The sequence below is a fragment of the Amblyomma mixtum genome, chromosome 5 (genome assembly GCF_055824585.1).
Source record: "Amblyomma mixtum isolate Tamu chromosome 5, ASM5582458v1, whole genome shotgun sequence".
Taxonomy (NCBI): Eukaryota; Metazoa; Arthropoda; class Arachnida; order Ixodida; family Ixodidae; genus Amblyomma; species Amblyomma mixtum.
The window spans coordinates 169963605-169990370 of record NC_143016.1 but is presented as its reverse complement, the minus strand read 5'-3'; the positions used below and the strand labels follow the sequence as shown (position 1 = coordinate 169990370).

General features: G+C 43.9%; 1 protein-coding gene across 1 annotated transcript; it reads right to left on the bottom strand.

Annotated features, from left to right (window-relative positions):
* Window positions 1–1426: 1426 nt before the first annotated feature.
* Window positions 1427–26766, bottom strand: LOC149344660 (uncharacterized). Its single transcript, XM_089542653.1, has 6 exons — window positions 26574–26766; window positions 19886–19998; window positions 11090–11158; window positions 7627–7662; window positions 3303–3368; window positions 1427–1540 (listed from the first exon to the last, which is right to left on the bottom strand). The coding sequence occupies exons 1-6, from the start codon at window positions 26674–26676 to the stop codon at window positions 1436–1438; spliced, it is 492 nt and encodes a 163-aa protein (XP_089398779.1). The 5' UTR covers window positions 26677–26766; the 3' UTR covers window positions 1427–1435.

Genomic DNA, 26766 nt, shown 5'->3' with positions numbered 1-26766 from the left:
ACGATGGGCGAATCAGGCATAGCGAATAAGCAGGATGTGTATTCGGCAGGCTGGGCCGTACAAAAAAAGGCACGAGCGATCTTGCTGCGGGCTTTTATGCACATAAGCGAACGCCAAGCCATGACCTCATATCACGCTGCGGCCTATTCAATTACACTATAGTGTTAATGGCCTGGTTGTTATTAAAAGAATGCCATTGTGTTTTAAGTGCTATAGCATCACATACAAGGCAGTTACTTCAAGCAGAACTTATGGGTTTTGCTTATCACATATGTTCTAATGTTTAATATTATTTTGTTATTGTATTATCATGGACGAGAAGACGACGAAGCGGGCAGTGGCGCGGCAGGGAGCACTCACTGGAGGCCAGTGGTCATTAAATCACCTCTTGTCCGCTGTTAATCACGCGTTATTCTTCGGCTGGCTGCCATGTCAGGTTTGGTGGAGGTGCGATGTGCTACTCAACTATCATTCTCCTGGTCATCATGGTTCGGAGCCCTGTGTCTGCCTCCTTCCGTAGGCTGCTGATTCCTCGTCCGCGTTGCCCGGCGGAACCCCAGCCGTCCAGATGGGAACCGATCTCGCCGTTTCTCCCTTGCCTCGTACCCCGCCCTGACCACCTGAAACAACGAACTGCACCCGGCGCAAGGCCCCGACGTATCGACCCCACTGACCCGAGACGCCACTCACATGTCAAGACATCGTTCCCCTGCCCATGCAACTTGGCACGTCCAGGGGCCTCAGCCGTCGGCTCGTGCCTACCTGCTGCTCGGACGCTACGTAGTTCAGGGCTCATTCGCTCATATCTTTGTTCGTAGTGGTCAGCACTAAAAAATCTTCAAAAATACCTCTTGTGCCGTTATCTAAAGCCCATCACCTTTTCGCACGCATCTTCGACAGTGTTTTTTTAATTCGCGATCTGGGCGATCGCTAGGTGGTTGGCTGGCCTTAAATAAGAATGGCACATACCCTCTACGGAGTAGTGGCCAAGGCACAGGCGCTCAGTGGCCCGGGTAATGTGAAGAAGACGAAGCTGGCAGTGGCGCAGGACGGAGTGCTCGCTCTAGACCAGCGGCCAATAAATCATCTCTTGTCCCTCGTTGATTGCCTTTAATTCTTGGGCTAGCCGCCACGTAACACTATACAATATTTACGCATATACACAAATATACATAGATACATGAGGATACAACTGCAGCCACTCAATCGACAGAAACGCAGATTTAAAGTATTTCTTGCTTTACTAAATAATGTGCTTTTTTAAGACCCCTTGTTCAAACCATAGTTTAATCCGGGTGGTAACACTAGTGCGGTGCATTTATCTTACTGAGAAGCCTTACACACTCATGCTAAACCTGCATATCTCTTAAAGCATCAAATGCGACAGTAGTTCAGCACTCTTTATTTTCACCGTATTTCTGTCGGTGCTTCTTGTTCAGTTCCATCCAAACGTCAGTATTGCTTGCCGAGCGACGGCTACGGCGTCATCGAAGGCATGGATGTCAGTAGAACTATTTGTCACGACCTCATAAATGCACAGCTGCAAACAAACAAACAAGGAAATTTTTCGGGAGCTATATCAAGTATAAAATATTTCTTCTGAGGAATACTTATAGCCAGTAATTTGTTTTTGGTGACATGGCCAGTATCCTAATTGTGGAAAATCCGCGTTCTGGTTTTATGTGTTTGCACATACGATAAAAGTTCAGTCGTGTCAACAATTGCAGGTAACAGTACCTGTTATTCTGGTGGACTAAATCATGTGAAATACTCCAACTTGTTGTGTTGTATGAAGACAAGAGTCTTATTGTAGTGTGATTCGATGCTGGTTTGGAGGCATAAGTGGTTCGTTGTGTTGCGTAATGCTGCACTGTTCCACTTTTAATACATGCAAACTGAAATGCCTTCACACAATGATTCTTGGGCAACTGCTTGGCGTTACACACAACTAGCGGATTAGGAGTATTGAATTTAGGATCTGTTGCCACTATTGCAATAGGTGGTACAACGTTAGTGTCTACGATGGACTGAACAGAGACCTGTTCACAGGTAAAAACAGAGGTGGGGAGTTAGTGTTGGGGAAAAAGAAAAAATCCGCCGAGCATGCACTACCTTTAATGACATCTGAAGAGCGAGTTGGGATGAAGAAAAGGGAACGGATTCAGGTCAGGTCTAATACGGCAAGCAGGTTTCTGTGGCCGAAAGCGCAGGTATTAATTTTCGAGCGCTTGTTGTAAGAAAGAGTTTCCTGTGCCCAAATAGCCGAAGCATATTCAACTTTAGGTCGAATAAGAGGGGTGTAAGTACGTAATCAGAGGTGGGAGGGAGCATGCTTTATCTTTTAAGTGACCTGTGTAAGTACGTAATCAGAGGTGGGAGGGAGCATGCTTTATCTTTTAAGTGACCTAAAGACCGATTATCGGATGCAAGAATGAGGTTAATATGGCGATTCCGTGTTAGGTCTGGAAGAATGTAAGGACCGAGTCATTTATTATACGTGGTTACCAACTCAACTGGGGTCTTATTTAAAGAATACGCTGTTTGAAATCTAGACAATCGGCTAGTAAAAGACATCAGTTTTGTTTTAGAAAGGTTAAGTTGCATGAGCCAAGTAGAGCACCATGCTGCTACTGCGTCGAGGTCGGATTGAAGGGCGAGGCGACCTTCGTTAATATAAAGTTTGGTCTCCGAAAAGCCTGATTCGGGAAGAAACTGAGTTAGGTAAATCATTAATACATAAATAATAAATAAAGAATTATAAATAGTAAATATTTGTAAATAATATTATAAATATTATAAATAATAAGTATATATGCCCCTCTGGTTTTTTTTCAGCATGATTGGTTTGGTTATGCATTTCAGTCTCTCGCGCAGTGGCTCACAACATGGGCACCTTGTGCTCTCTGAGTAATGCCACCGTTACGGATACTGCTGCTAGGAAAAACTTATCCTCTCTTAGCAGTGTCTACTGGTGTCCTAATGCATTTACTTCTCCTCAGGCTGTAAAATTCTTCGTGTAAGAACCCTTTTCTAGGCTTCGGGACCCTGATGCAAAGCACCGCTACACATGGGTGTTGAGTTTCATTACCCTCGTTCCATTCGCACAACGTCAGAGGTCTCCCCAATTTAGAACCAATTAACGCCGAGCTCATACCTCTCTAGCCATTCCGTTCAAGGAAATTTCTTCACCTCGAACTCGGATCTGACTCTAAGCCTTTTCGCAATTTTCTCACAGCTACTGTGACCTTGTTTACAGAGCAAAATACGAAAGGAGCAGAACTACCCCTGACCATTCAACTTACATATCCTTTTCGTGCAGTCTCTCTGTGTAAATCGGTCATGTTCAGGCGTGTGTAAACTTCTGCACTCTGCAGCAAAGAAAACAAATGCCCGCAAGTGCGAGTGATCACTGACCGTCTCAAAGAGATGTCACAGGCGGAAACAAAACAAAAACAGCGTAGATTGCGCAAAAAATGCGAAAAGTTCATAATCGAGGAACAAATTCTTGAGGGCGATTTCAATGCAGGAAAAGAAATAAGGTAGTACCTTGAGTCACAAAGCTCACACAAATAAAAAAAAGAACTACAGTTGGGCTTCAAGGAGAGAATGAAGACGGATGAGGTTACAGAAACTCTTAAAGGGATACTGAGGCAGTTTTCGAATCAGCTGATTTTTTAGGGCTTTGAAGTCGTGTCATGGCTGATCACGTCTATGCAATTATTTTTTCGATTTTGGCTAAAACAGTGGCGCAATCACCAATTAAAAACGCGATGTTCAAATCTCCCGCGCCCCGCGCGAGCATAGGAGAGGAGAACAGCGGAGAGGGAAACCTCGTCCATGTCGGCCAACGTGACGTCACGTTGAGGAGCCGGGGATACTTCGGCGCACCCGAGAAAGCTTTCAGCGCGCGTTTCTTCTCGTGCTGCGTGCGTTGTGACGTACAAAGCGTGTCAGCCGACCTTGAGAATCAGATTCAACACGAGGTACTACTCTGCGTTCGTGTCCATGAACAAATACGGCCGAGACTGTGTCGTCTTCCATTGCTTTTCGCAAGATCATAAGCTCGCAGCGCAAGGGCTCGCTGCTGTGACGAAGGATTCAAGCTGACCAAAGCAAGCCTACTCTGCTCGAAGTACTTTCGTAAGAGCGGCTACATGCAGAGCTTGTCCCTAATGTGACCTCTGGAGATTTCTGTCGAGAAGGCGCGGCTGAACCATGACACAGTTCCTTCGATTTTCTCGCGCATGAGAGGCGTGTCACCATTTCGAAGAAGCGCCTAGCTCTTTTAAAAGTAGAAACATGCTCACTTAGCCCCTGAAGAAACCTTACAGAGGCTTAAGCATGTGTCGCTCTCCTCAGCTTAGGTGCGACCGGACCACCTGAGACGTGCTCAGCAAGGCTCGGTTAGTGATTTTATACTCGGTTCGACGTGTCCAAGCAAGCAAGCAGAGTAAAGCACAATAAAGCAAAGCAAGCAAGCATCGGAGCTCTTCATATGCGGCATCTCGTTTAATCGTAGCTAAGCGATTAAAATGAAAACGTTCGACGTTGATTTTGGATGCAAATTTATGAGAGAAATGAATGCAAACCGAGTTTTTGCAAAAAAACACCGCAACCTCACTCGGTTTCTTCATCAAGTTGTGGCAGCGGGCGAGTTGCAGCTAGCATGGCTTTTAAACACACATATAGTTGGCAACTACTTCACTGAACCTAAACTGCAAATCTAGGAAGCGCGAACGTTTCCGAGGCAGCGATTAATATTTTCTGGAATCTGCTGAACGCGCCACGAGTGAAGCAGCTGCCTTGTGCTGACGTATTTGGCTTGGTTTCCAGCGCACAATGATTGCGTCACTATCCTGTGGTCACATGCCTCGCAGTGCTTGGCCACTGCGCTTCGCTAATTTTGACAACAACTCTGTGCTCCATCGTTTCCTTGAAAAACTTTCTTGCCCCAACCTGCAACGCCGGGTACTGAGAACAGGATTTTCTGTTCACAGTGCTTTGGGCCTTTTCTTTAGGATGACGCTCTTCCGGGCGAGCCAGCTAGGAGGCGTCCGGTGGTGGTAATTGACTTGAGTATTGTTGGCACCCCTTCCTTTCCGAGAATATGAGCCGAGGTTATGCTGGCACCTTTTACGCATGGTCTGCATCGCGTCTTTGACGCCGGCGTACGCTTGTGCTAGGCGTAGAATTTTTTGCTTGTGTATTTTTTGGTTTCAGGCGATACGTGGAATGAGCAAACTGTAGTATCCTTTTCTTCGGAGGTCAGTAAAAAAAAATAGTCGCCGTATTCGCTTTCACAACGACACGGAAAGCTGCGATCTGCACTCAACGCAGCGCCGGATCTGCATTGGCAGCTTCTCCAGTCCTCAAAGTGACGTCACGACCTCTCTTGACCAATCACGGGCGGCGGCGCGCCGCGCGGCGTGCCCCGCGGCACAGGCCGCATATTTCGGCTAAAAAAGGCAATTCGCGCTTGTTTTTGCCTTATTTGGATGCGATATTCCAGTATACAGCGTGGAAAACTATAGGACGCCGCTGCAAGCCTGATTTTCAAAAATAGAGCTTCAGTCTCCCTTTAAAGAAACAAAAAACAAGAAAAATAATGATAAAACGTGGCATGTGAAACAAAGGTTGCAGTTTGCATAATTTGCTGTTGGCGTTGTTCATGACCATTACATTCCTCTCACTTGTGGAGTGGACTATATAGAGCAAACCGTGAAATGCTTGAACGCGCGACAACGCCACTGCTACACCTGTTTAAAAAGTCATAGGATTGCACTTAAGTGTGGTTAAGAACGGAAACACTAAAGCCTTTCGCTTTTCTCTGTTTAGAATTTCCTTTTTCATGCTTTATGTCTATTTATGTTTTTATTTTTAAATTCTAAAGTTTATATTTTAATATGGTTTATTTTTATTTTTGCTTTGACATTTTGATGTTTTATTTTACTTTTCGTTTATCCTTGCTTGTTTTATTTTTAATTATTTCATTGTTACCCGCCGCGGTGGCTCAGTGGTTACGGCGCTGGGCTGCTGGCCCGAAAGACGCGGGTTCGATCCCGGCCGCGGCAACTGAATTTCGATGGAGGCGAAATTCCAGAGGCCCGTGTACTGTGCGATGTCAGTGCAGGTTAAAGAACCCCAGGTGGTCGAAATTTCCAGAGCCCTTCACTACGGCGTCCCCCATAGCCTCAGTTGCTTCGGGACGTTAAACCTCAATAAACCAATCAATAAACTAAACTATTTTATTGTTACTTTTATTTCGTTTTAAACTGTTTCTCCCTCCTTTTTTATTTTTCTATCATAGTCACCTTCATTACTATCATTACCACTAACAGACCAATATCATCATCATCGCTATCATCGACCATCGCTATCGCTATCATCACCACTACCATCAACTGTCACAATAGCTATCATCATCATTATTACTGTCTACCCCTAGCACTATCACTATAAGTAGCTATCAATACCATTATCACAATCACTAGGTACGATTATCACTACCATCACTATCACTATTATCTCTGAACCTAATTATCACTGTCAGTACATACCAATATCACTATCACTAACACCACTACCACTATCTATCTCCATCACTAACTGTCGCTATGAGTAGCTATCATTATTACTATCACTATTTTTTTCTATCCATTTGCTATTACTACATCATTTCATATATATTGCTTATCAACCGTTGCTTAGTCAACATTCACACTCTATTTTAATTCTCACACAACTAACGACTGACAGTTCGTGCCTGCACTTTTGCAGACAACTTCCATCTACAACTTCTGTCCACGCAACTAATGAGCCAAGAAAGGTTTTCGCATTAAAAGGTGCTCCTTCTTCGAACTTGTCTTTAGATTACAGAGACTGTTATCTTAATAATTACTGTGCCCTGAGTAAACATTTTCCGTCACATCATAGTTCTGCATACGGAAAAAGATCAGTTAACAAGAGAAATCTGCGAGGCATATCACATACACAAGGAAAGCGACACATGCGTGAGCACTCCTGTCTCCATGAATGCGAAATTATGTATCTGGGTCAGTAACGAATTTTGCACCATATTCGGGAAGCCCATGCACTTATGGTTGTAGATTGGGTGTGTGTACAATCCGCGTCCTTTTCAATATACTTAAGTTGTTAGTAATCGCTCGCCTCTGTGATATTCTCTTCTTCTTTTGTCCACATTGCACAGTACCACCTGCAAGGAACTGTTAGAGGCCGTGAATATCTCTCAATATCTACAGAAGTGTTTTTGATGTGAGTCTTACGATGAAAATCGTAGTCTTTCTTGCCAGCAGTTTTAAAATAAAAACTGAGAGCAACTGTATAATCAGCATTGTTATGTGAATAATTGATCTCCTGGAATTTTTTTTATCTGTAATGACTGACAATGCTATCAATTTGAGAGCGAAAGTGTGACCCTGACGTTTATTATAATTATGTTACCAACTTTCCGAACTGAATCATAGCTATTTATTTGTATTAAAACAGAAATAGAATTGCAGGAGGGTTTTGAATAATCTAAATTGAGTTCTGCTTAATGTTCGTAACACAAAACAGCGCGCTTTCTTTTCTTTTTTTTGTTTGCGAAGAACAGTAGAACATACCCACCTCATTTTTGAGTCGGGATGTAATGCAGTCAAGTACCTGAAGCAAAAAAAGAGCAGTTCGGAATGGCGTCATACAGGTTCATACTCATTAACCGTTACTCGTGTACATCTCAAGGCAGAGTTCAGCTTCATGTGGTGCTGTTTCCTCTATTTCCGCTGGCGCTATTTGCGCTCACTGGAATAGGCTTCCTAAGGATACTGCCTAATGTAATACGTGTGCACTGAAAAGTGGTGAGGCGTTGGAGACGCGGTGAGTTGCACCTATAACTGACATCAAGGGTGCGAAACTTACTATACTTCCCAGCGGCCTCGAAGTGCAGTTGGTGGCGTCAATTCCTCCTTCAACTACATTCATAGCGAATGGTGTACTAGTTATATCTACATTAGAAAAGACGGCTGAAACACTTGAGCGCAGAGGGTGTTCGCACGGCATCTGCTCCACGCGCGGACTGCTCCAAAATCGGGCCCGCTACGGTAGGTGCGCGGATGTATTGTAGTTTGGTTTGGTTGGTTTGGTTTATTGGGATTTAACGTCCCAAAGCAACTCAGGCTATGAGAGACGCCGTTGTGAAGGGCTCCGGGAATTTCGACCACCTGGGGTTCTTTAACGCGCGCTGACATCGCACAGTACGCGGGCCTCTAGAATTTCGCCTTCATCGAAATTCGGCCACCGTGGCCGGGGTTGAACCCGCGTCTTTCGGGTCAGCAGCCGAGCGCCGTAACCACTGAGACACCGCGGCGGGATGGGTGTATTGTAGTACTCGTGCTCTGCGCGTGATCATGTGCTGCGCTTTACTTGGGATTTCGCACACCATTTCTTTGCTGCTGTGGGATGTTAAAAATAGTTGCTTGTAGCTGAGGCAACATACTGAGAACAGAGAACATATTTTCCGTGCTTTTATTCACGTATAAATCCTTCCTGTTACTTTCATTCTGTAAGAGATTTCTCAAAATAGATTATGTGTCTATACAATAAATCTTTATTTTCCAGAAAACAACTGGATGGTCTCTTGGGCTGAAAGCTACACAAAAGCTTGACGAGGCCCAAGAGACCATTACAAGGCAGCAGCGTAATGAATAGATACATAATAGATGAATAGTACATAAGTAGACAGTGTCAATCACATAAAGCAGCCAGTAATGAACTGAAACCAAAATAAAACAACTGAAAAGCACATGTGCGGAAACAACAAACAAAAATTAATGCATCACAACTGCACGAAATAGGAATGTAATTGTTTTTTGTTCAAGCCCTTTGTGTGTCCATATTTGTTTAGTATTGTAGGGAGGTTATGGGTAAGTGACTGATATTTATAAAATGTACGAAAATGAGGAACTGCCCACGCATCAACATTTCTTGTTTGCACGCTGATATTTCGTCGCTCTAAGGATGCCAAGGACGTTAGAAGGTTAGTAACTTCAGTTGAGGAAAAGTGGATTGACTGCAATAGGCGAAATTCATGCAGCTTGTCTACACTTATGATATTGAATGATTCAAATGCACCCTTTGTAGTTTCCATGGGCTCAATATTTGCTATGTAACGGATGATTTGCAGCTATGTTGCAGCTTTCCCTGCAATACAGATAATGTCTGTAGACGTACCACAGGTTTTAATCTTATCTCAAACGGCGCAGTGCACTTTTCCAACACATTATTTCGTGCATCATTCAAAAAATACATGTGCGATCATTACGAGAATACCGTTCACCCAATACAGGATGATCATTCTGTGCACAGTGAGTGCATGCAATTTAATGCGCGTACTATGCACCTTATAATCGTAAGTTTTGGAAGAAGATTTGTTTTTTATTTATGTCAGCGCGTGAAAGCAAAGAATCATAATGCAATGATTCCCTGTCCATGCCAATATATGCGACACCAATAGAATTAAGATAGCTTGCAGTTTAATAACCGGTTCCCACGATGTGCCCACCATTCTGGGGAACAACCCGATCACTGGTTCGTCAACAGCAGCGACTTAATCATACTTCATGATCCACGGTGGCCAAATGAGTGGTGCCTCTCCAGAAACCGAAGGTCGCTAGCACAGAACCAAACACCACCGTAGTTGTCGCGGCACCGCCATCACTAACACATGGAGGAACACGACGCTAAAGTGTCTCTGACTGGCGCTGCAAAGCAGGCCACAGCGCCTGAGATAACGCGACTGACTGAGTTCGCGACACAAGCAAACGATTAGCGGTGGTTTCAACGGTCGCGCAGGTCAGGAATTCAAAAGGGATAGGGAGTGAGCGACAAAGAGCCTTCTTCCAAACTCTCTTGCTGTATACTACAAACACCAGCGCCAATTCTTCCTTCAGTTATGTTCACAAAAGATGGTGTGCAAGTTGCGGCTACAGCGGAGGTTTCTTCAATTAGAAGGAACGGAAGTTGCTCGGATCATCTTCTCTCTGCTGACTCGTTGAAACTATTTTTCTATTCAAAAGATACGTTTGAGTGAAACAAGTCGCCAGAGGAGGTAGTGTTCATGTTATTTAGCGATGCATTTTTAATCACGGCGCAGGGGCTTTACGACCATCAAATTCATGATGTTTTTTAACTATATTAGTCTTGATATTTTATTTTCAGTTTTCCCATTTAGTTTATCTCCTGCATACCTAATTTACTACCACTCCTTTCCCCCACAGTGCGAGATAACAGCGCTGCACATTTTTTAAAATAAACGATGAAAGGAGGGGCAGAGCTTAGCGTAACAGCAATTATCCGATGAATGAGATGAAATATTTGAATGTTCTTCAGGTTATTTGCAGTCTTCCTTTCCAACATTTTCTGCACGGTCTTCGACCTCACTTTTTGGGCCGCAGGGGGGTGAAATGAATTATATAAGTTTTCTAAAAGGCTAAATTTTCAATGACATACAGTATATAAATTTTATGCCTTTTTATTTTAGCTACTTTGGAATAATTGATGCACATTTATCCGAGCACAGCCTATGCGAGCCTTGTTAGATGTACACATAAATGCATGAGGCTTTGGATATTAACTTGAAGAACTTGAAATAAGTCACCGTCGCAATACGCGCATCGTGGTGACAGGCGTTTTAGCCGAGTCTGTCTTTTTCTTACCATCCTCACCCTCTCCCCATGCCTCAGAATACAAGTGTCTGATCGGACCTACCGCTCGAAAGCCCCAGGTAGCGCTACGGAGACAACAATGGAGCTGACAGTAGCGCGAGGTGAAGCCCTCGTGATAGGCCCGTTGTCCATTAAAAGTACATTTCATTGCCTCATCATGTCATCCAGTTTATTTTCCATTTCTTTAACGCAAGAATAATGCGAATGCGAAATGGAAAAAAAGCACGACGAAAATATGTTTAATTGTTTTGAACAAAGCGGGTTATTAGTGCACAATAATACAATTTTCAGGCATACAAAAACATTCATTGGAATGCATATCATTTTATACCTTTGCAAGTTGTCACATTATCTGTGTAAATGCATACCGGTTTTAAGGTTCCATCTTCTGCAAAAGACTTGCAGGAGTTGTAGCGGGAACAAGCCATATTCAGGATCTGCGAAAAATGGGATCACGCACCTACAAAACTGCTTCATGGAACACCGGAATCCCTAATGCATTGCGTCTCCGCATTCGGAACAAGATAGCACATATTGAATAATGTGGTGCAGAAGCCAAAAAAGATGCGCGCCGCATACGCGTGGTACGAACACCTTAAGGGTAACTGGGTGGGTTGCAAAAGGAGGCAAGCAGGCAGGTGGCGGCAGGAGGTTAGGTGGGCGGATGAAATTTAGTTTCCCGGCATATGGTGGTCGCAGCTGGCAGGGGACAGGCTCATTTGGAGAGACATGAGAGAGGCCTTTGCACTGCAGTGGGCGTAGTCAGATTGACGATGATGATGATGACTACGTGGAAAAACGGGACCATTTGCCGTTTTGGAAAACACGAAGGGGAAGACCGTACTTCAGTACAGTAATGTAGACAACATCCGTTTCACTAGTAGACTTTGCAGGGGAGAAAACAAATATTTAATTCGAAAGCGAAAGTAGACAGGACAAAATTATGAACAGGTTCAGCGTTGTTACTGCCAAACGCATTAATAACTTGCTTAAAGAGAGCAAAAACAGATCAATAGCTCTCATTATGTGATGCCACTACTCACTTTCATGCGAGCATGGTCAATACAAACTTGTTATCGGAAAGGGCGCAATCTCACAGCAATGTTATGAATGGTACTTTGCAATCCGTATTTAAGGTATGACAGAAGATATGAGATTGAGCTAATGCAGCACACTTTTTTATAAAATTTAGTGGACAAAAGAAAAAAACCTCTATGCCTGCTTGATTTGCATCTCTGCGAACGAAAGGAGGGAGACAAGAGGTATATGCACACAGCCAGGCAAGCTGTGCCCGTGCTCATACACCCTCCACCCCCCTCCTCCGAAATTTTAGTCATACCGTGGAGTCGGTAGATACCTCGTGGTAACCTTTATACTCCTACGACACTGCTTTCGCTGCTCTGGTTGTGGCCAAACTTTTCTGTTCAGCGCCAATTTGTCATTGTCGTGAACGCGGAAGTGCCAAGCACGTTTTCACGTACGGTAGACCAATGTTAGCGAAGCAAGTGTAATTTCACCGCTCTGCAGCAAGTGATTTGCCGCGCCAGAGGTTTATTTTACGTTTCTCTGCGGGGACCGGTGCCACCTCAAACGCGCACCACTCGGTGCCCCACTATGAACTTGCCCCGTCCTTACAGTATGCAAATGCTTTGTCACTGCGACAGTAGAATCTCGTGAGAAAATTTGTTTTTGAGTGAAGCAAACGGCGCAGTAATTATCGTACATATCTCGTTGGACACCGGAACCGTTCCGTAAGGGAAGGCATAAAGCTGGGAGTGAAAGAAGAAGGAGGTGCCGTAGTGGAGGGCTCCGGAATAATTTCGACCACCTGGGGATCTTAACCGGCACTGATATCGCACAGGACAAGGGCGCCTTTTTGCGCTTCGCCTCCATCGAAGCGCTGCCGCCGCGGTCGGGTTTGAACCCGGGCACTCCGGTTCAGTAGCCGAGCGCGCTAACCACTGAGCCACCGCGGCGGGTATAGCTAAAAACATTTCATGCTTAAAATAGCGTTATATCAACCACGGTAGTACTTGGTTTAAAAATGGACATTTTTTGAACACAAGCATCATGCCGCGAATCCTTTGGCTAGCGGAACGCTCGAACACTAGATTTGGCTAGTGGATGCTACTTGTCTAGTTTAGTCTTGTCAAACTGAAACTTTGCTTTCTGCGTTGCAGGTAGAATCTACAATGAACGCTACTCTGTCTCGTGTAAGCAGGAGGCAAACGTCACGACTTAAATTTCTGCAGAGGTGAGACACCACACCCAGCCTCGTTTCTTCTGCTACTTGCATAGGGGATTACCAAACCTTCATTTACTACTTTTTTCATTTTTTTGCAGTGCTCGGGCAAGGTTAATAGATCATGTATGTTAGCTATAACATGTCATTATATTGATCTATGGACACATAATAAAGGTGTATAAATTGTGGCACCTATACTATTTTGCACGTTCGTCTTCTAATTCTCTCTCATTCTTGGTTTTACTATTGAAACGAGTAGCGAAAATCAAAGACGGAAACAAGAAGGATAGGATTTTCCGCGTTTCGCACACGTTGTCTTCCTTCAACGAGTTAATATCAAATAGCTCAGGCGTGCAGAACGGTTCTTTCAGTCGAGCGCGGTAGTTTCTGTAATAACTGTTTTGTGCACGCACAACAAGGCATTTTTCATTGGTGGTTTGTAGCTAGTCAGTAGCCCAGACAGTGTGAAAAGGTAAGTTTTATTTTTTATTTTATTCTACAAGACATCACATAGATGAAAGCCTACAAAACTGAACGCAAAACGTTGGCTGCTCATGAGTAATTGAAGATGATCTTGCAGAAACACCAAAGTAATTCAATTTCTTTTTAAAATTCAAAGTTGAATTTTTTGCATGTTTAGATGGTGTGTAGACATGAAGTTCCGCGCAAAATGATGAAAGTTGTCATGTACTACATCTTGTGTGCTAGGATGCTGACGCTTGCATCCAACTCAAAACCTAAAAACTTTCACCCAGGTTATTTGACAAGCCTTCCTTTTGCCTGAGCCCAGATTTCTGGAAATGATACGCAACTGTATCATCTTTATTTCGATAAAAATTTATTAGAGCAGACTGCATACACCAAATTTTCGAAATATGTGTGTGAAAATTCAAAATGTGATTGATTACTGGTATTGCTTAATCTGGGGCAGTAAAATGCCACGTGCCGAGCGCAAAGTGAAATTAAATATTACCAGTTTAGCAAAACAAACTGCTCTTTTTTAGAGGAACAGTTTTGACCCACATCACTCGAGTGGAACGGCATGATGAAATCATCGACAGGGGTGCACTCAAGGCTAGCCGCATTCGAGATGACAAGACAACAAGCGGTCAGCGCTTCAAACTGGTGAGTACTTTGGTGCTGTACTTATGCTGTTACATATGTGACCAACTTTTGTTTTTTTATCTAATAAGAATACGAATATGAAAAGTTGAGCAAAAACAGAGGAGCATTCAGATAGCCTTGCATGAAATACCACTCTGAAAATTTGAAAATTTTTGTGTGTCTCACATGTACAGTTAACTGCTGAATACACTGAGCATGGATTGATAGCTGAGCGCCTGTGATGTATGAGAAAATAGTCAGGTTACTTCAAGACGTATGGAACAGCCCAGTTTTTCATTTTTAGGCTTTATGAAGAGGAGAATGAAGTTCGTAATTACTTTAATAATAGAAAACGGCACTAATGTTTTGTCGTAATCGCCTATGGAAATTTCTTTGTTTATGCCATTACACCTTCCGCAATACCCCCATGTGGGTATGTGCATTGTTTTAAGAGGAACAACAATAAGAAGAAAACGCCACAAACCACAGGAACCGGAAGAAATAGTTGACAAAATACGCTGACCCAGATGACCCCATGTGCATGAAGTACCTCACGGGGTTGGCTATCATGTCGCGTGAGAAGGTCGCTCACGATGGGAGCTAAACAAGAGCCGATGCAGGCGCCTTCTCTCTGCACGTAGTGCTCACTGCAGAATTCGACGAACAAGAAGCGAATGTGATAGTTGAGCGTGACCAGGCCCTTGCTCTCTCCTCTGCAAACAATCTGGAAATGGGATCCTGCGAAATCTTGTCTGCTTTCGCTCGCAACGTACAGTATCGCAGCATGTGGCGAAGAAAAGAACACATCCTTGATACCAAGAGACAGTGGACTCACAGGTCCCGGTAACAGCTCACTGAGGTATTCTGATACATCTAAAGAGCGCCTCATGAGGAATGAATTTTGAGGCTTCGGAACAGATAGTGCTTTTTGCAGAAACTGTCCAAAGTTTGTTGCCACGTGGACCTCTTCCAAATACAGACCAATGAAGGCTAAGCCTTCCTTATGTGTCTTTGTTGTGAAAAAAAGGCATAAGAAAAGGGACTTTCTACTTTTCCATGAATACTGAAAGGTTTGTAAGGGATATCTTTCACAGATATGGAATGGTTTTGCAATAAGCCAGAACAGAGACTGCGAGACTGTCCGAAACCGTGATAATAAGACACGTTTAATAGCTGATGAAGAACGAGAACGACACATGTCTTGGGCTTGTTTCCCGCGAGAAAAATGCGGAAATTTGATGCTTTTTACTCATAATTTCGAACAAGTTCACCTGAGGACGGATTTCAGTAAAATTTTGCAAAGGACACGTTTTGAAAGCTAGAGAATCCGTTCCTCGTGAGGTGCATCGCAGAGGTTTTAGAATAGCGCTGTCAGCTGACATAACTGAAGCTGTTAGCGAAAGCACAAGATTTCGGGAAAGTGTACTTCCAGATTGCTTGTGGGCAACCAATCTGCCACTCTTAGTTCGTGCTGTCAGTCTGCTTGCTGAGATGTGCATGAGTGCCATGAATAGCAAGAAGGCATCTGCATCGAATTGTATTAGGTATACATCCTGAGCTACGCTCTTTTCACACGAAATGGCAGATAACTGTAATGGCATTCATGCAAACAGTGTCGCCCGGTAAGCGCAATGTGCCTCCTCGTTCGTGATGTTGTGGTTTTTACTGTGTTTCATGTAAAAAAATTGAATTTTCTGCAATGAATCTTGATACCTTTGTCCTCAGTAAATCGGTTGTTGAAAGCTTATACGAAAACCAGTAGTTGAGTATTGGATGCTGAGAATTTGTCTTGTGTAACGGCCAAATCAATCATTTTTATGCTCTTCAGGTGAATCCGACAGCAGTGTGCAGAGGCACAATGTATGCAGTTTGCCAAGAAAATAAAACGTATATAAGGGTACTCATCCAAACAATCTTCTTTCAGTCTGAGCTACATGCTTTCACTTCATGCATTAAGGAGGGACTTGTACATAACACTCCATTTGTTTGGCACCTGTACTCCTACTGTGCACGCTTGAACGCTTGTCAAGAGGCATTGATCAGTCACACAAACTGTGAATCTTGACGGGGTTGACAGCTTATAATCAACATGACACTCCTTGTCATCATTTTGGTCATACCATGAATCAGCAGTGTCAGTATGACTAACTAGACTTGCCAGTATGGTCGTAAGGACTAAGCACTGCTCATGTAACATTTTTTCCAAGACAATAGCGTGAAGACATTACTTGAATACAAAGACAAGGGTCTGAGAGAGGTTAAATAGAAAATTCTGGAAGCCTTTTTCTTTACGCTTGGCTTCTGTACTAAACTGCACGTAATTTACGTGATCAGGGCACTGAGTCCGTCTTAAAGACTTGCCATGTCTCTCAAAGTGTCCATTTTATCAACTATGGAAAGTGGTCGGCAACGCATTGCCTCCAGGTTTCTACGTAAACTTGAAAAAATTTTGTTACAGTGAGACGTACACAGGCGTGGACCACCTCCGCCCGAAAACAACAACCACCTGCAACCATCAGCACCGCCAGCTAAGCATATACATTGCTTGGCTTAGCTTGGTTCGTTGAACGAGCGCGACAGTTGGGAACAAAGGGAGAAGCATGATACGGTCAATCTTGGAATGCAGAAGTTCACCTGAAGGAACGCCGACATCCATGACGAGCCGAGTTTGTGAGGAGGATGCTCTCTCCCCAAAAAACACGAACGGCGTGCTCCCTGGTGTGTGGTCGGAAAGGTTCCTTTTCCAAAGGGGCCCGTTCCTTCCTTCTCAGCAATTTCTACCACTGCGAGCAAGATAGCTGCACCACACGAGGACGCAGAAGGGAACTGGACGCACCGCCTCCGAGGCAGTAGCACGCAACTGCGAGACGCCCCAAAGAGCAATCGTTGTGAGAATTCTCTATGTGGTGCTTTCTTGTTTTCCAATACGTTAATTAAATCAATCGTTAAAGTCTAGCCATACTTTTTTAGCCAGTTTAGCCATACCCAAGACGAACGAAACATTTTTCCATTAAGAGCAGAACAGCGTCGTTTTCGAAAAGATCACTGGAATATGCTGCACCTTGCTCGGTAATCTACATTATGCATTAGGGCATTCCATAGTGAGCGCTGAATAAACGCGCGGCTAGTGGCAACGCTTTTGAATACTGGGAACCTGGCAAGTTGTTCACGCTGGGGCCCCGAGCATTGCTCGTTGAGACAACACCTGTCTTCGCCGAGAAAGGTGAAATATGCCTCTTCTAAGACAAATAATTTGCACGACAAAGCATGACAAAGCAGTGAAATTACACTTACCCTTCACACATCGGTCTTCCCTACGGTAAAACGCACTTGGCGTCTCGTTTCGACAAAGATGGTAAATTGCCGTTGGAAAGAAAATCAATGGGAGCCGCCACTAGAGCAGCGCACGCAGTAGTGTAGGGGTATGAAGGTGACCCCAGGCAGCTACCGAGTTTACAGTATATCTAAATGCTAAGGGGAAGGGGGGTGAAGGGTGTATGAGTACCAACGCAGCTTGCCTGGCTGTGTACATATACCTCTTGCCTCGCCTACTTCGTTCACAGAGATCGCAGATGCACCAGACATGCAGTTTTTTTTCCTGCGCCAAATTTTCAAGCGGTGCTGCGCAAGCCCATTTTCACATCTTCTTTGTTACCTTAACTCATGGCACCCATCGTCAATGTGACATGGCGCAAAATATAGCACTCAGTTAAGAAAAATGCTTCAGAAAGTTTTAATTAAATATTTCAGAGGTAATATTTCATTTAAAAAATTTCATCCCGGTAGTCATATTTTGTAACTCAACAACCGCTTTACAAAAATCTTAGTACGTGCTATAGCCTAGAGTATTTCGTCTTAGTAGGCAGCCCTTACCCGTCGTAGGGAATATAAAAAAGCGCCCTAGCGACGCTGGTCTCTCCGGTCATTTGCAACGTTTGACAAGTGCTATGCGAAAAAAAGAATTTAACTTTGGCATTAATGTTTCAAAAAAGAGAACCGTAACATTCCTGTGACGTTCTCGTGCTGCCTAGAGCGGCTCAGGTGTCCACCGAAAAAATGAGAAAGATATTGCGCCCTTTCCTATAACAAATCCTTATTGATCATGCACGCATGAACGTAAATATAGCGGCATCAATTCATGGGCACCATTGTTCTGCTTTTGCTGCATTTAATCAAGTTATTAATGCCTGTGGTGGTAACACAATGCTGAACGTGTAACCGTTTTGTCATGCTAAGTTTTTCTGCCTAAAAGAATGTAAGTTTTGTCCCCTGCAACGTCTGCGGCTGAATACGGATGTTTCCTTTGTTACTGGGTTGAAGTACGGTCTTGCCCCGCGTGTTTTTTAAAATAGCAAATGGTTCCGTTTTTCTACGTAGTAAGCTTCCGTAAAGTTACGAGCTTCTTTTACAATGCAGAGGCGGCGTCGCGCGGGCTCTGCCTCCCTCGCTTTTTCCAGTCCCGCCGCAATGTCGCAACTTGTTAGTTCTTTTAATAATATAATAAAAACGGAAGGAAACAATGTCGTTAGCCGCGGCGTCTGCTACTGAAACCTGAAGTACCTGAGCTGCGGTTAGATAAAATAAAAGGATAAATATAGAAAGGAAAGATTTGAGTACAGTGGGACTATACTATATGCACAAAAATACGTAGGTTCATGCGGTGCACGGCGCCCGCGCGTGGCTACTGCGAATTGTCTGCGAGTGGGTGCGCACTTAGTTGGAGAGCAGCAGGTCGCGGTCCACGCGATGCCGTCCTCGCACGGACAGATTCATTGCCTAGCACACGCCAGAATATCACGTGGGGCCATTATTCGCGTTTGGAGGCACAAAGGCAAACACAGGCATACCCACGGCCATCGCTCGCCGTGCACTCCTGGTAAATATTTGCACACCGCGCGCGTGTCGTGTCCTGCCACGAGAAAAAAAAAACGGAGCAAGAACACATGCAAGGAGCTCTCTTCGCACAAGAGCTGGTTTGGGAGCTCCCAGCTGTAAAGCCGGTTAATTTAGCTGTTAAATTAATGGTTGGTCGCAAAAGGCTGCACGGAAAGAGCAACCCGTCTCTCAAAAGTCCCTCCGATGCCATCAGCTGCCATCGCAGGGCAGTGGTGCATCGCTCAAAATACTGCCCCATTGCGCCAGGAGTGGTATGAGAACTCCTGGCGATATTTGAATGCAGAGTAGGGAATGACCATATCCGCATACATGGGCATGCATCAATTATTGCTATCCGAACAACTTCAATCTCTGTACAATGGATCATAACACCGGAACCGAAGTGAATCGAAGTGCTAGCGTACCTCATTCGCACTGGGCCTAACTACTCAAATCTACCGTGAATTTTGGTTTTGTCCACTGTTTGACATATTTTTTTCATATTTTACTCAGGGCTAAAGTGTTCTAGCTGCTAGTTTGTACAAACCAAACGGCGTCAATATCTGATATACCAGTTTGTGGCATCTATGTCTGCAGTTTTATGTCAGAAAATAACAAGGAGAACAATCCGTAACCTTTTAGAATCAGTGGTGAGGCTGGAATGGCGGATGAATTTGACCTGAGTGTATACGTTCCTGGGTTATATGCCAGTCCTATCGCGGACTGGTTGCAAAACGATGAACGAGTTTTTTAAGTTAACAAGAGCCCAAGGCAATTTATGCATGAGACAAGCGCATCTCATGTTGTTGTGCTTCTCATGAGGAGCAAATCAATCTGAGACCACTGAGAAAACGTAAATGTCCTTATCGTGAAAAATTCGATTCCACGCGACTCTATTGTTTTTATGCGGCGCGAACAGCTTGACATCCTTGTTACATACCTGACGGACGTTTTCAGATTGAATAATCTTTGCAAATGCGAGGACTTCGTTCTTGCATAACCGCAAGACATCTCCGAAAATGGCTTTTGCACGCAAAAGCCGTGGTCCAAACGCTGCACGAGTAGTCATAAACACACATGAAAGCAAGGAAAAGAACTTGATGTGACACTCATAAACCAAAATGAGGAAACGAGCTTTTGTAGGAGCATTGGGCTGTATGTCGATACATAGCGCGTACTTCCCCAATGCCGCATCATAACTGCATGAATTGTAGGATTGCTCGGAACATTATAATTTGCAGGAATGAGATTTATTATGTATGATACAATCTTCATTAAAACTGGATTTCATGATGAAAAATTTCTGGGCGCGAACAAACAAAGGACAGCGAAGAAACCACAGGACGAGCGCCAACCTACAATTAGCCCAGCTTTCCATTCTGTTAAAACTGGATTTGCAAGGTTACAATAAAAACCTTACCCTTCAGCTTTCGTCTGCACAGGCGTGAACGGCGCACTTGGTATAACATCGCTAACATTAAAAGAGAACTTTTACGAACCTGCAGTCGCTGCTGTATTTTTCTTTCGGGAGAATAACAACAGCTGGAAGGATAGTCCTGGTATGCTCCAGAATTTCGTGGCAAACCATTTCGAAACGCAGCAGGAGGCGCATAAGTGTACGCAAGAGTGTTGGAAGCATAAATTTATTTTAGAACGTTGGCTCTAATGGTCGCCCTTCGGGTCCGATCGTTATGTGTTATAACGCAAATCGTAACAATGTAGTTGCCATGGTAACCGAGGTGGTTACATAATGGAAGAGAATAATAACAGGCTGCTGCGTGATGCCTGAGCTCAACTAATAGAAACTCAGATATGTCCATCCGATATATCCCTGTCCAATATATCTCCCGCTATATCCTTGTCTGAGAGGCGTCTCAGTCGGGACACATAGCCCCAACATTCGTGTAAAATTTGTGGGCCAACCGATTGCAGCAAATTGTTCCAGACGGCGTCATACGATTCAGCGTTTCATGCAGCATAAACGTACTCGTTAAGTTAGAGTGTAGCCCACGGCAGACATTCGAACCGGTGGCCTATGTACCCCGAATTCCACGTATTTACGAATCGTCATATAACATTAGGGGTGTACCGTTTTTCGCAAGGTGTTCGGAGTAGTGGCATACGATTTGGCCTTTCGTGCAGCATACACTTGCTAGTTAGAGTCTAGGTCGCGGCAGGGATTCTCGATAGGATTTTCATTAGTCTGTGTTTGGACCCCTGACCCACACTGCACTCTTCCTGTCTCTTAACTTTACATTTCTGATTTTTCTTTCCACAGATCGCTGCGCTGACCTTAATTTAATTTCAAACCCTTTTCTTTAGTCCTAATATTTCTGCGCCACAGGTGAGTACCGGTAAGATATAGCTGTTACATACTTTTCTCTTCATGGATGCAGGTAAACTGCCATTCATGATCTGAGAGCACCAGCCAAATGGGCTTCACCCCAGTCTTATTCGTACAGTTACTTCACTCCCGTGATTCGGATCTGCGGTCGCTATCTAGCCTAAGTAGACGTATTCCCTTCCCACTTTGAGCAGCTCGTTACGTATTCGAAACTGCTCTTCCCTTCCGAGACTGTTCCACGTTACTGTGGTTTTCTGAATATTGACTTTTAGGCCCATGTTACTGCTTTGCCTGTGTAACCTCTGAGTCACGTTGTGCAGTTGATCTCCTTAGTGATTTAGCAAGGCAATGCCATCAGCGAATTGCAGATTACTGAGGTGTTCTCCACTGACTCTTATCCCCAACTGTTCCGAGTCCAGACTTCTGAATACCTCCTGTAAACGGTGGTGAAGAGCATTGGCGAGATCGTGTATCCTTGCCCGACACCCTTTATTATGGAAATTTTATTGCTGACTTCATGAAGTAATATGGTAGCTGCGCAGTCGTCATAGATATCTTCCAGTATTTTGATATAACATTCTTCTACACCCTGATTCCGATATTCCTACTTGACTGCTGAGTGATATGCTTTCTCGTAATCAATTAACGCTGTATATAGGGGCTGAATATATACTGCGCAATTCTGTTTCACCTGATTGATAATGTGAATGCGGTCTTTTGTGCAGTATCCTTTACGTAAGCATGCCTGATCATTTCCTTGATTGAAATCGAAGGTTTTTCTTATTCAATTTGAGATTACCTTAGCGAAAATACGTTTCAGGCATCGGTAACTAAGCTGATCAGTTTGTAATTTTACAAGTGTTTGACATCTCCGTTCTTAAGAATTAAGACAATGTTAGCGTTCTTCCAAGCATCTGGTACGCTCGAGTTCATAACGCATTGGGTATACAAGGTGGTTCTAGCACAATCTCCCCTCTGTCCTTCAAGAATTCTGCTGTTACATGATCCTCACCAGCTGCTCTCCCCTTTGCATTGCTCTATAGGTTTTCGTGATTTCCCCAGTCTTTACCGGCGGGATGTCTCATTGCAGTGTCAACTGCCTCTTTAACTTTCTGATTTTTATTTATTTATTTATTTATTTCAATACCCTCATGGCACAATGCGGGCATTACATAGGGGGGGATTCATCAAAGAAAACAACAGATATACAACACAGAATACAAACGGCTGAAAACAGAAGTAAACAAGTTAAAAAGGCAGGTACAAGTTAATAAGAGGAAGGAAAGAAAAGGCTAATATGTAACAGTCTACGTTCTACGTGTTCCTTTTTGCGTCTGCGTCTTGTTATTTCGGCTGTACCCACCAAGAAGTATGAACCAACTAGCTCAGTTTTCTACTCTTTTAAGGCTAATATGAGGTATTTGAAAAAATGCACATGCAGCAAACCCCGCAAAAAATCAAGAAAAATCCCGGCTTCGAAAGTTACTAAACACAGAATCTAACATTTTGCGGAACGTTACGGCCAGCACACACACACTGGAGTAACCAAGAAAAAACAAACATAAGAAGTGAATCACACAAGCTACTGTAGAGATCTGTATACAACTGTTCGGCTACTTTAACTATCCGAACCATGTTGCTAATGACGTTTCCTCTTTTTATCTCAGCGCATACATCTGGTTTTTACCCCGTCCTAGTTTTCTCTTCGCCGGCTTTAGGCTACTTCGGTTTTGAGTGCTTGCTCGATTTTCTCCATGTTAAACTTCCTTACTTCGGATACCTTTCGCTTATTACTTAACTTTCATAGCACTACTAGTTCTATTCTGTCCCTGGCTTTAGACGCCATCATTCTTTGGCATTTCTTGATCAGATCTTTCTTCTCATGCGATACCTTGCTGGTATCCTGTCGAGCCAACTTACTCCCTACTTCTCCTGCGCATTCAGTAATGATAGCTGTGAGATTATGGTTCATTGCTTGAACATTAACGTCGTCTTCTTCAGTCAAAGCCGAACGTCAGTTCTGAAACGATATCCTGAATTGTTGTACTTTCCCGCTAACCGCCAACTTTTTAATCGCCTTCCGCTTCACTAGTTTCTTCCCTTCGTTGTTCAAGTCCACCTATTTCCAGACCTTGGCATACTGTGGTCGCTACAACGCGCGTTTCTGAGAACCTCCACCCTATGCACGAAGCCAGGGTGAGCGCATATTATGAAGTCCACTTTATTTTTTGTCTAACCATTGGCGCTCTTCCACACCCGCTACCTGTTTTCTCGTTTGCGGAAGAAGAAGGCATTCATGATCCGTAAATTATTTCTCTCGGCGAACTCTACTAATACCTCCCCCCTGCTAATCCTAGAATCTATGCTAAATTCTCCCACTCCCTTGTGTTCAGCCTGCTTCTTCCCTGCCTTGGCATTGAAGTCGCTCATCAGTGCAGTGTACGGTGTTTTTATTTGCTAATTGCCTATTCCACGTAGTCATAGAAACTTTCAAGGATCTGCTTATCATAGCTAGGTTCAAGTGCCTAGGTCTGTGCCACCTTCAGTTTGCACCTCTTATTAAGGGTAATTACGATAGCTACCACCCTTGCGTTAAATGTATATTGTTCCTCTATATTGCCAGCTATATCCTGACTGATGAGGAATCCCACGCCTAGTTCTCGTCTGTCCGCTAATCCACGATAGCACGGCAAGTGCCCACCCTTTTACTGTATACGCTTCATCTCTCCAGCGAACCTTAATCAGTCCTTTTACGTCACATTTATTACCTCTTAATTCCTGTACAGCATTACAAGACAAACCTCACTGGATAAGGTTCTAGCGTTAAACGTTGTCAGGTTCAGTTTCCAATGGCTGCCTCTCCAGAGCCAGAGACGCTAAGTACCCTCCGCTGCGTCACAGGTCTGACCGCTGCTTTGGTCAGTTTCTTCGCAGCTGCTGGGAACTAAGGGTCCACTGCAGGGTTAATTGAATTATTTATATAGGAGGTTGTGGCCCAATAGTACACCAGGGTGGCCAAATCCTGTTCTAGAGAGGGGGCGCTTTGTCGGGTCTGGTCACCGAGATGAGGCCGCATGCGAGGCCTTGGTATGAAATTCCATCGACAAGCAGTTTTATAAATTTATATTGGGTTAATTTCGCGGCTGTGGGTATTCGCCAACAATCCGCCAATTACTGTGATTTAACGCTAGCAGGCACAAGGGGATCGGCCAAGAAAGAGAGTGACAGAATCGGCAGGCTCCGTTTACTGGAGGGGCTCTTTTGTGGAGAATTTACAGCTTTGTTCCTGAATTGTTGGCTATCCGACTATACTGCTACTACGACGCGAAACCCAGGGCGGGACGCTTAAGAGCTGTCGCTGTAAGATTACAGACCGATGAGCTTACTGTCCATTGCCTACGAGGTATTGACTAAGGTAACCTCTTTAATCAAGCAAAGAACCACGCTGGCTTTAGTAAAGTCAACTCAACAATAGATAATATTCAAACCGTCCACCAGGTGATCGAGAAATGCACAGAGTATAACTTCTCCCCATATGAAGTATCCATATGATACGAGAAAGCATATTACAAATCTTAAACTTCAACAGTCATCGGAGCAATACGGAACAATAGTGAAGCAGAAGCAGGAATAAATTTACTGGGAAACAACTCCCGAGCAACATCGTGTTTACGAACAAAGGGGGGGGGGGGGGTGATCGTCTGCCCCTTGGTCTGGTATCCCGTCGTTGAAAACTGGCTTCCATATAGAGCTGTCTAGGCTTTGTAGTTTAAACAGCTTTGTTTCTGAGAAATTTTGCACACGGCAGCATGTATGATTACTCGTGAAACTTGTGCGATTCCGAGAAACACGCTGCGTATTGAGCGCCTCAGTGTTAAAGAGGGTATCTCGAGGATAACAACACACATTTATCAGCTTTTTGAAAAAGGATTTCAACGTCTTAATGAAGTTGCATACGCTTTGATGCGTTTCGTAAAAGCAGTTTCTACGGATTAATGAACCGGATTCTTCATACTTTATTTATTTATTAGAGCATACGTGCTCAAAGAGCATCTCAAAGAGCATACGTGCTCTTTGAGATCAGAAAGTAGTTTTTAAAGATTTTGTTTACGTTCGTTTGTATGGGACTTGCTCACGCTCCGATATGCCCCTTCCGTGGTAACTCTGGCACGGATATGTTGAGAAATTAAAAAAAAACTCATAAGCTCTGAAAGGGCATTACGTGTTTGCACATACTGTACTCGGAGGTGCCAGGCTTCTGTTAAGAAAATGACGACGCCACAATTGTACTAAGAAACCAAAAACTACTTCAGAATTTTTTGTCTGCAGCCATTTTCAAGGGCCGTATCCGCAGCTGTTATCCCAGTCGCGACAGGAGGGAAACTGCATCTTGGGTACGTCAGAAATCGGTGTTGGTCTGTAGGGAGACACGATGTCTTCAGTACCATTCAGTGCGTGTTTACAGGAGCTATTCATATATGTGGATTGGAGAGAGATCAGGACTAAAGATAATAAAGAATACGTTAGTAATGTGTCATTTGTTTATGAGATTCCTTTTCTTGCTTTGCTAAGTAACTCAGTGGATGAGTAGGAGGCATGAGCAATGACCTAGACAGAGAATGCAGAAGGGTAGTTCTAAAAATTATTGCGAGGAAAACGAAAGTACTGCGCTGTCGGGAACAAGTGCTGATTAATGCCATCCTAGTTGAAATCAAGAAACAAAAATGGACTTGTGGAGAGCATATTAATACGAAAGCAATATAACCGATCGTCGCTATGGGTAACACACGGGATTGCAAGTGGAACTTGCTGCTAGAATCCTTCAGTATTAGTGCAAAAAGGGCGATGTGCATAAGCGAAACTTTAATGGGCCGTTATCCAACAGAAGTATGCGGCACGTCTGCATGCTAGTTTTATACTGCTTAGTGCGCCTTGAAGTGCTTTGATCTTTTTGCTTGTTGCGCGTTTATATGATTTTTGGTCGATCCGGAGGAGCAATACACCTAATGAGTCTGCTGAAAGGCTGCAAGTTTAATTCTGGGCTCCTGAGCAAACAATCTCTATATCACCCTCTTCTCTGGCTTCCTTGCTACGTAAGTACCTACGTGACTGGTTACGTTGCTCGATAACTAGGGACCAAAGAGGTCCGCTTATACTCCAACTACTCCGAATAAAACGTGCGTAGCAGTGTGGGAGCAACTAGTGATTTTTTTGTAACGCCCTCAGAAATGTCTTCTTTTTTACATTAAAAATATTTCTACAGTAGAGCAGGTGAACAACTTACGGGGTAGATGAGTAGTGCAAGGAGCACCATGGTCGAAAGTAAATGTTATGTATACAGCGGTGAAAAAGAATGAATATAAAAAGGTCATGTCGAATCCACGCATTTCTCACAGTAATGGGATCACACAGCAGTGGTTTTCGCAGACTACGAAAACATTCAAGAGCCCCACTGGTGTCGCAATTGGGAAGGAACA

Bases quoted from the DNA above. Each gene is read 5' to 3' on its own strand.
- LOC149344660 (XM_089542653.1), bottom strand. From the start codon at position 26,676: ATGCGTGGATTCGACATGACCTTTTTATATTCATTCTTTTTCACCGCT. The intron at 19,999-26,573 runs GTAAGTTGTTCA...CTACTCGTGCAG, and splicing joins TTGCACTACTCATCTACCCC to CGTTTGGACCACGGCTTTTG. The intron at 3,369-7,626 runs GTGGGTATGTTC...TCTTTGCTGCAG, and splicing joins CATCCCGACTCAAAAATGAG to AGTGCAGAAGTTTACACACG.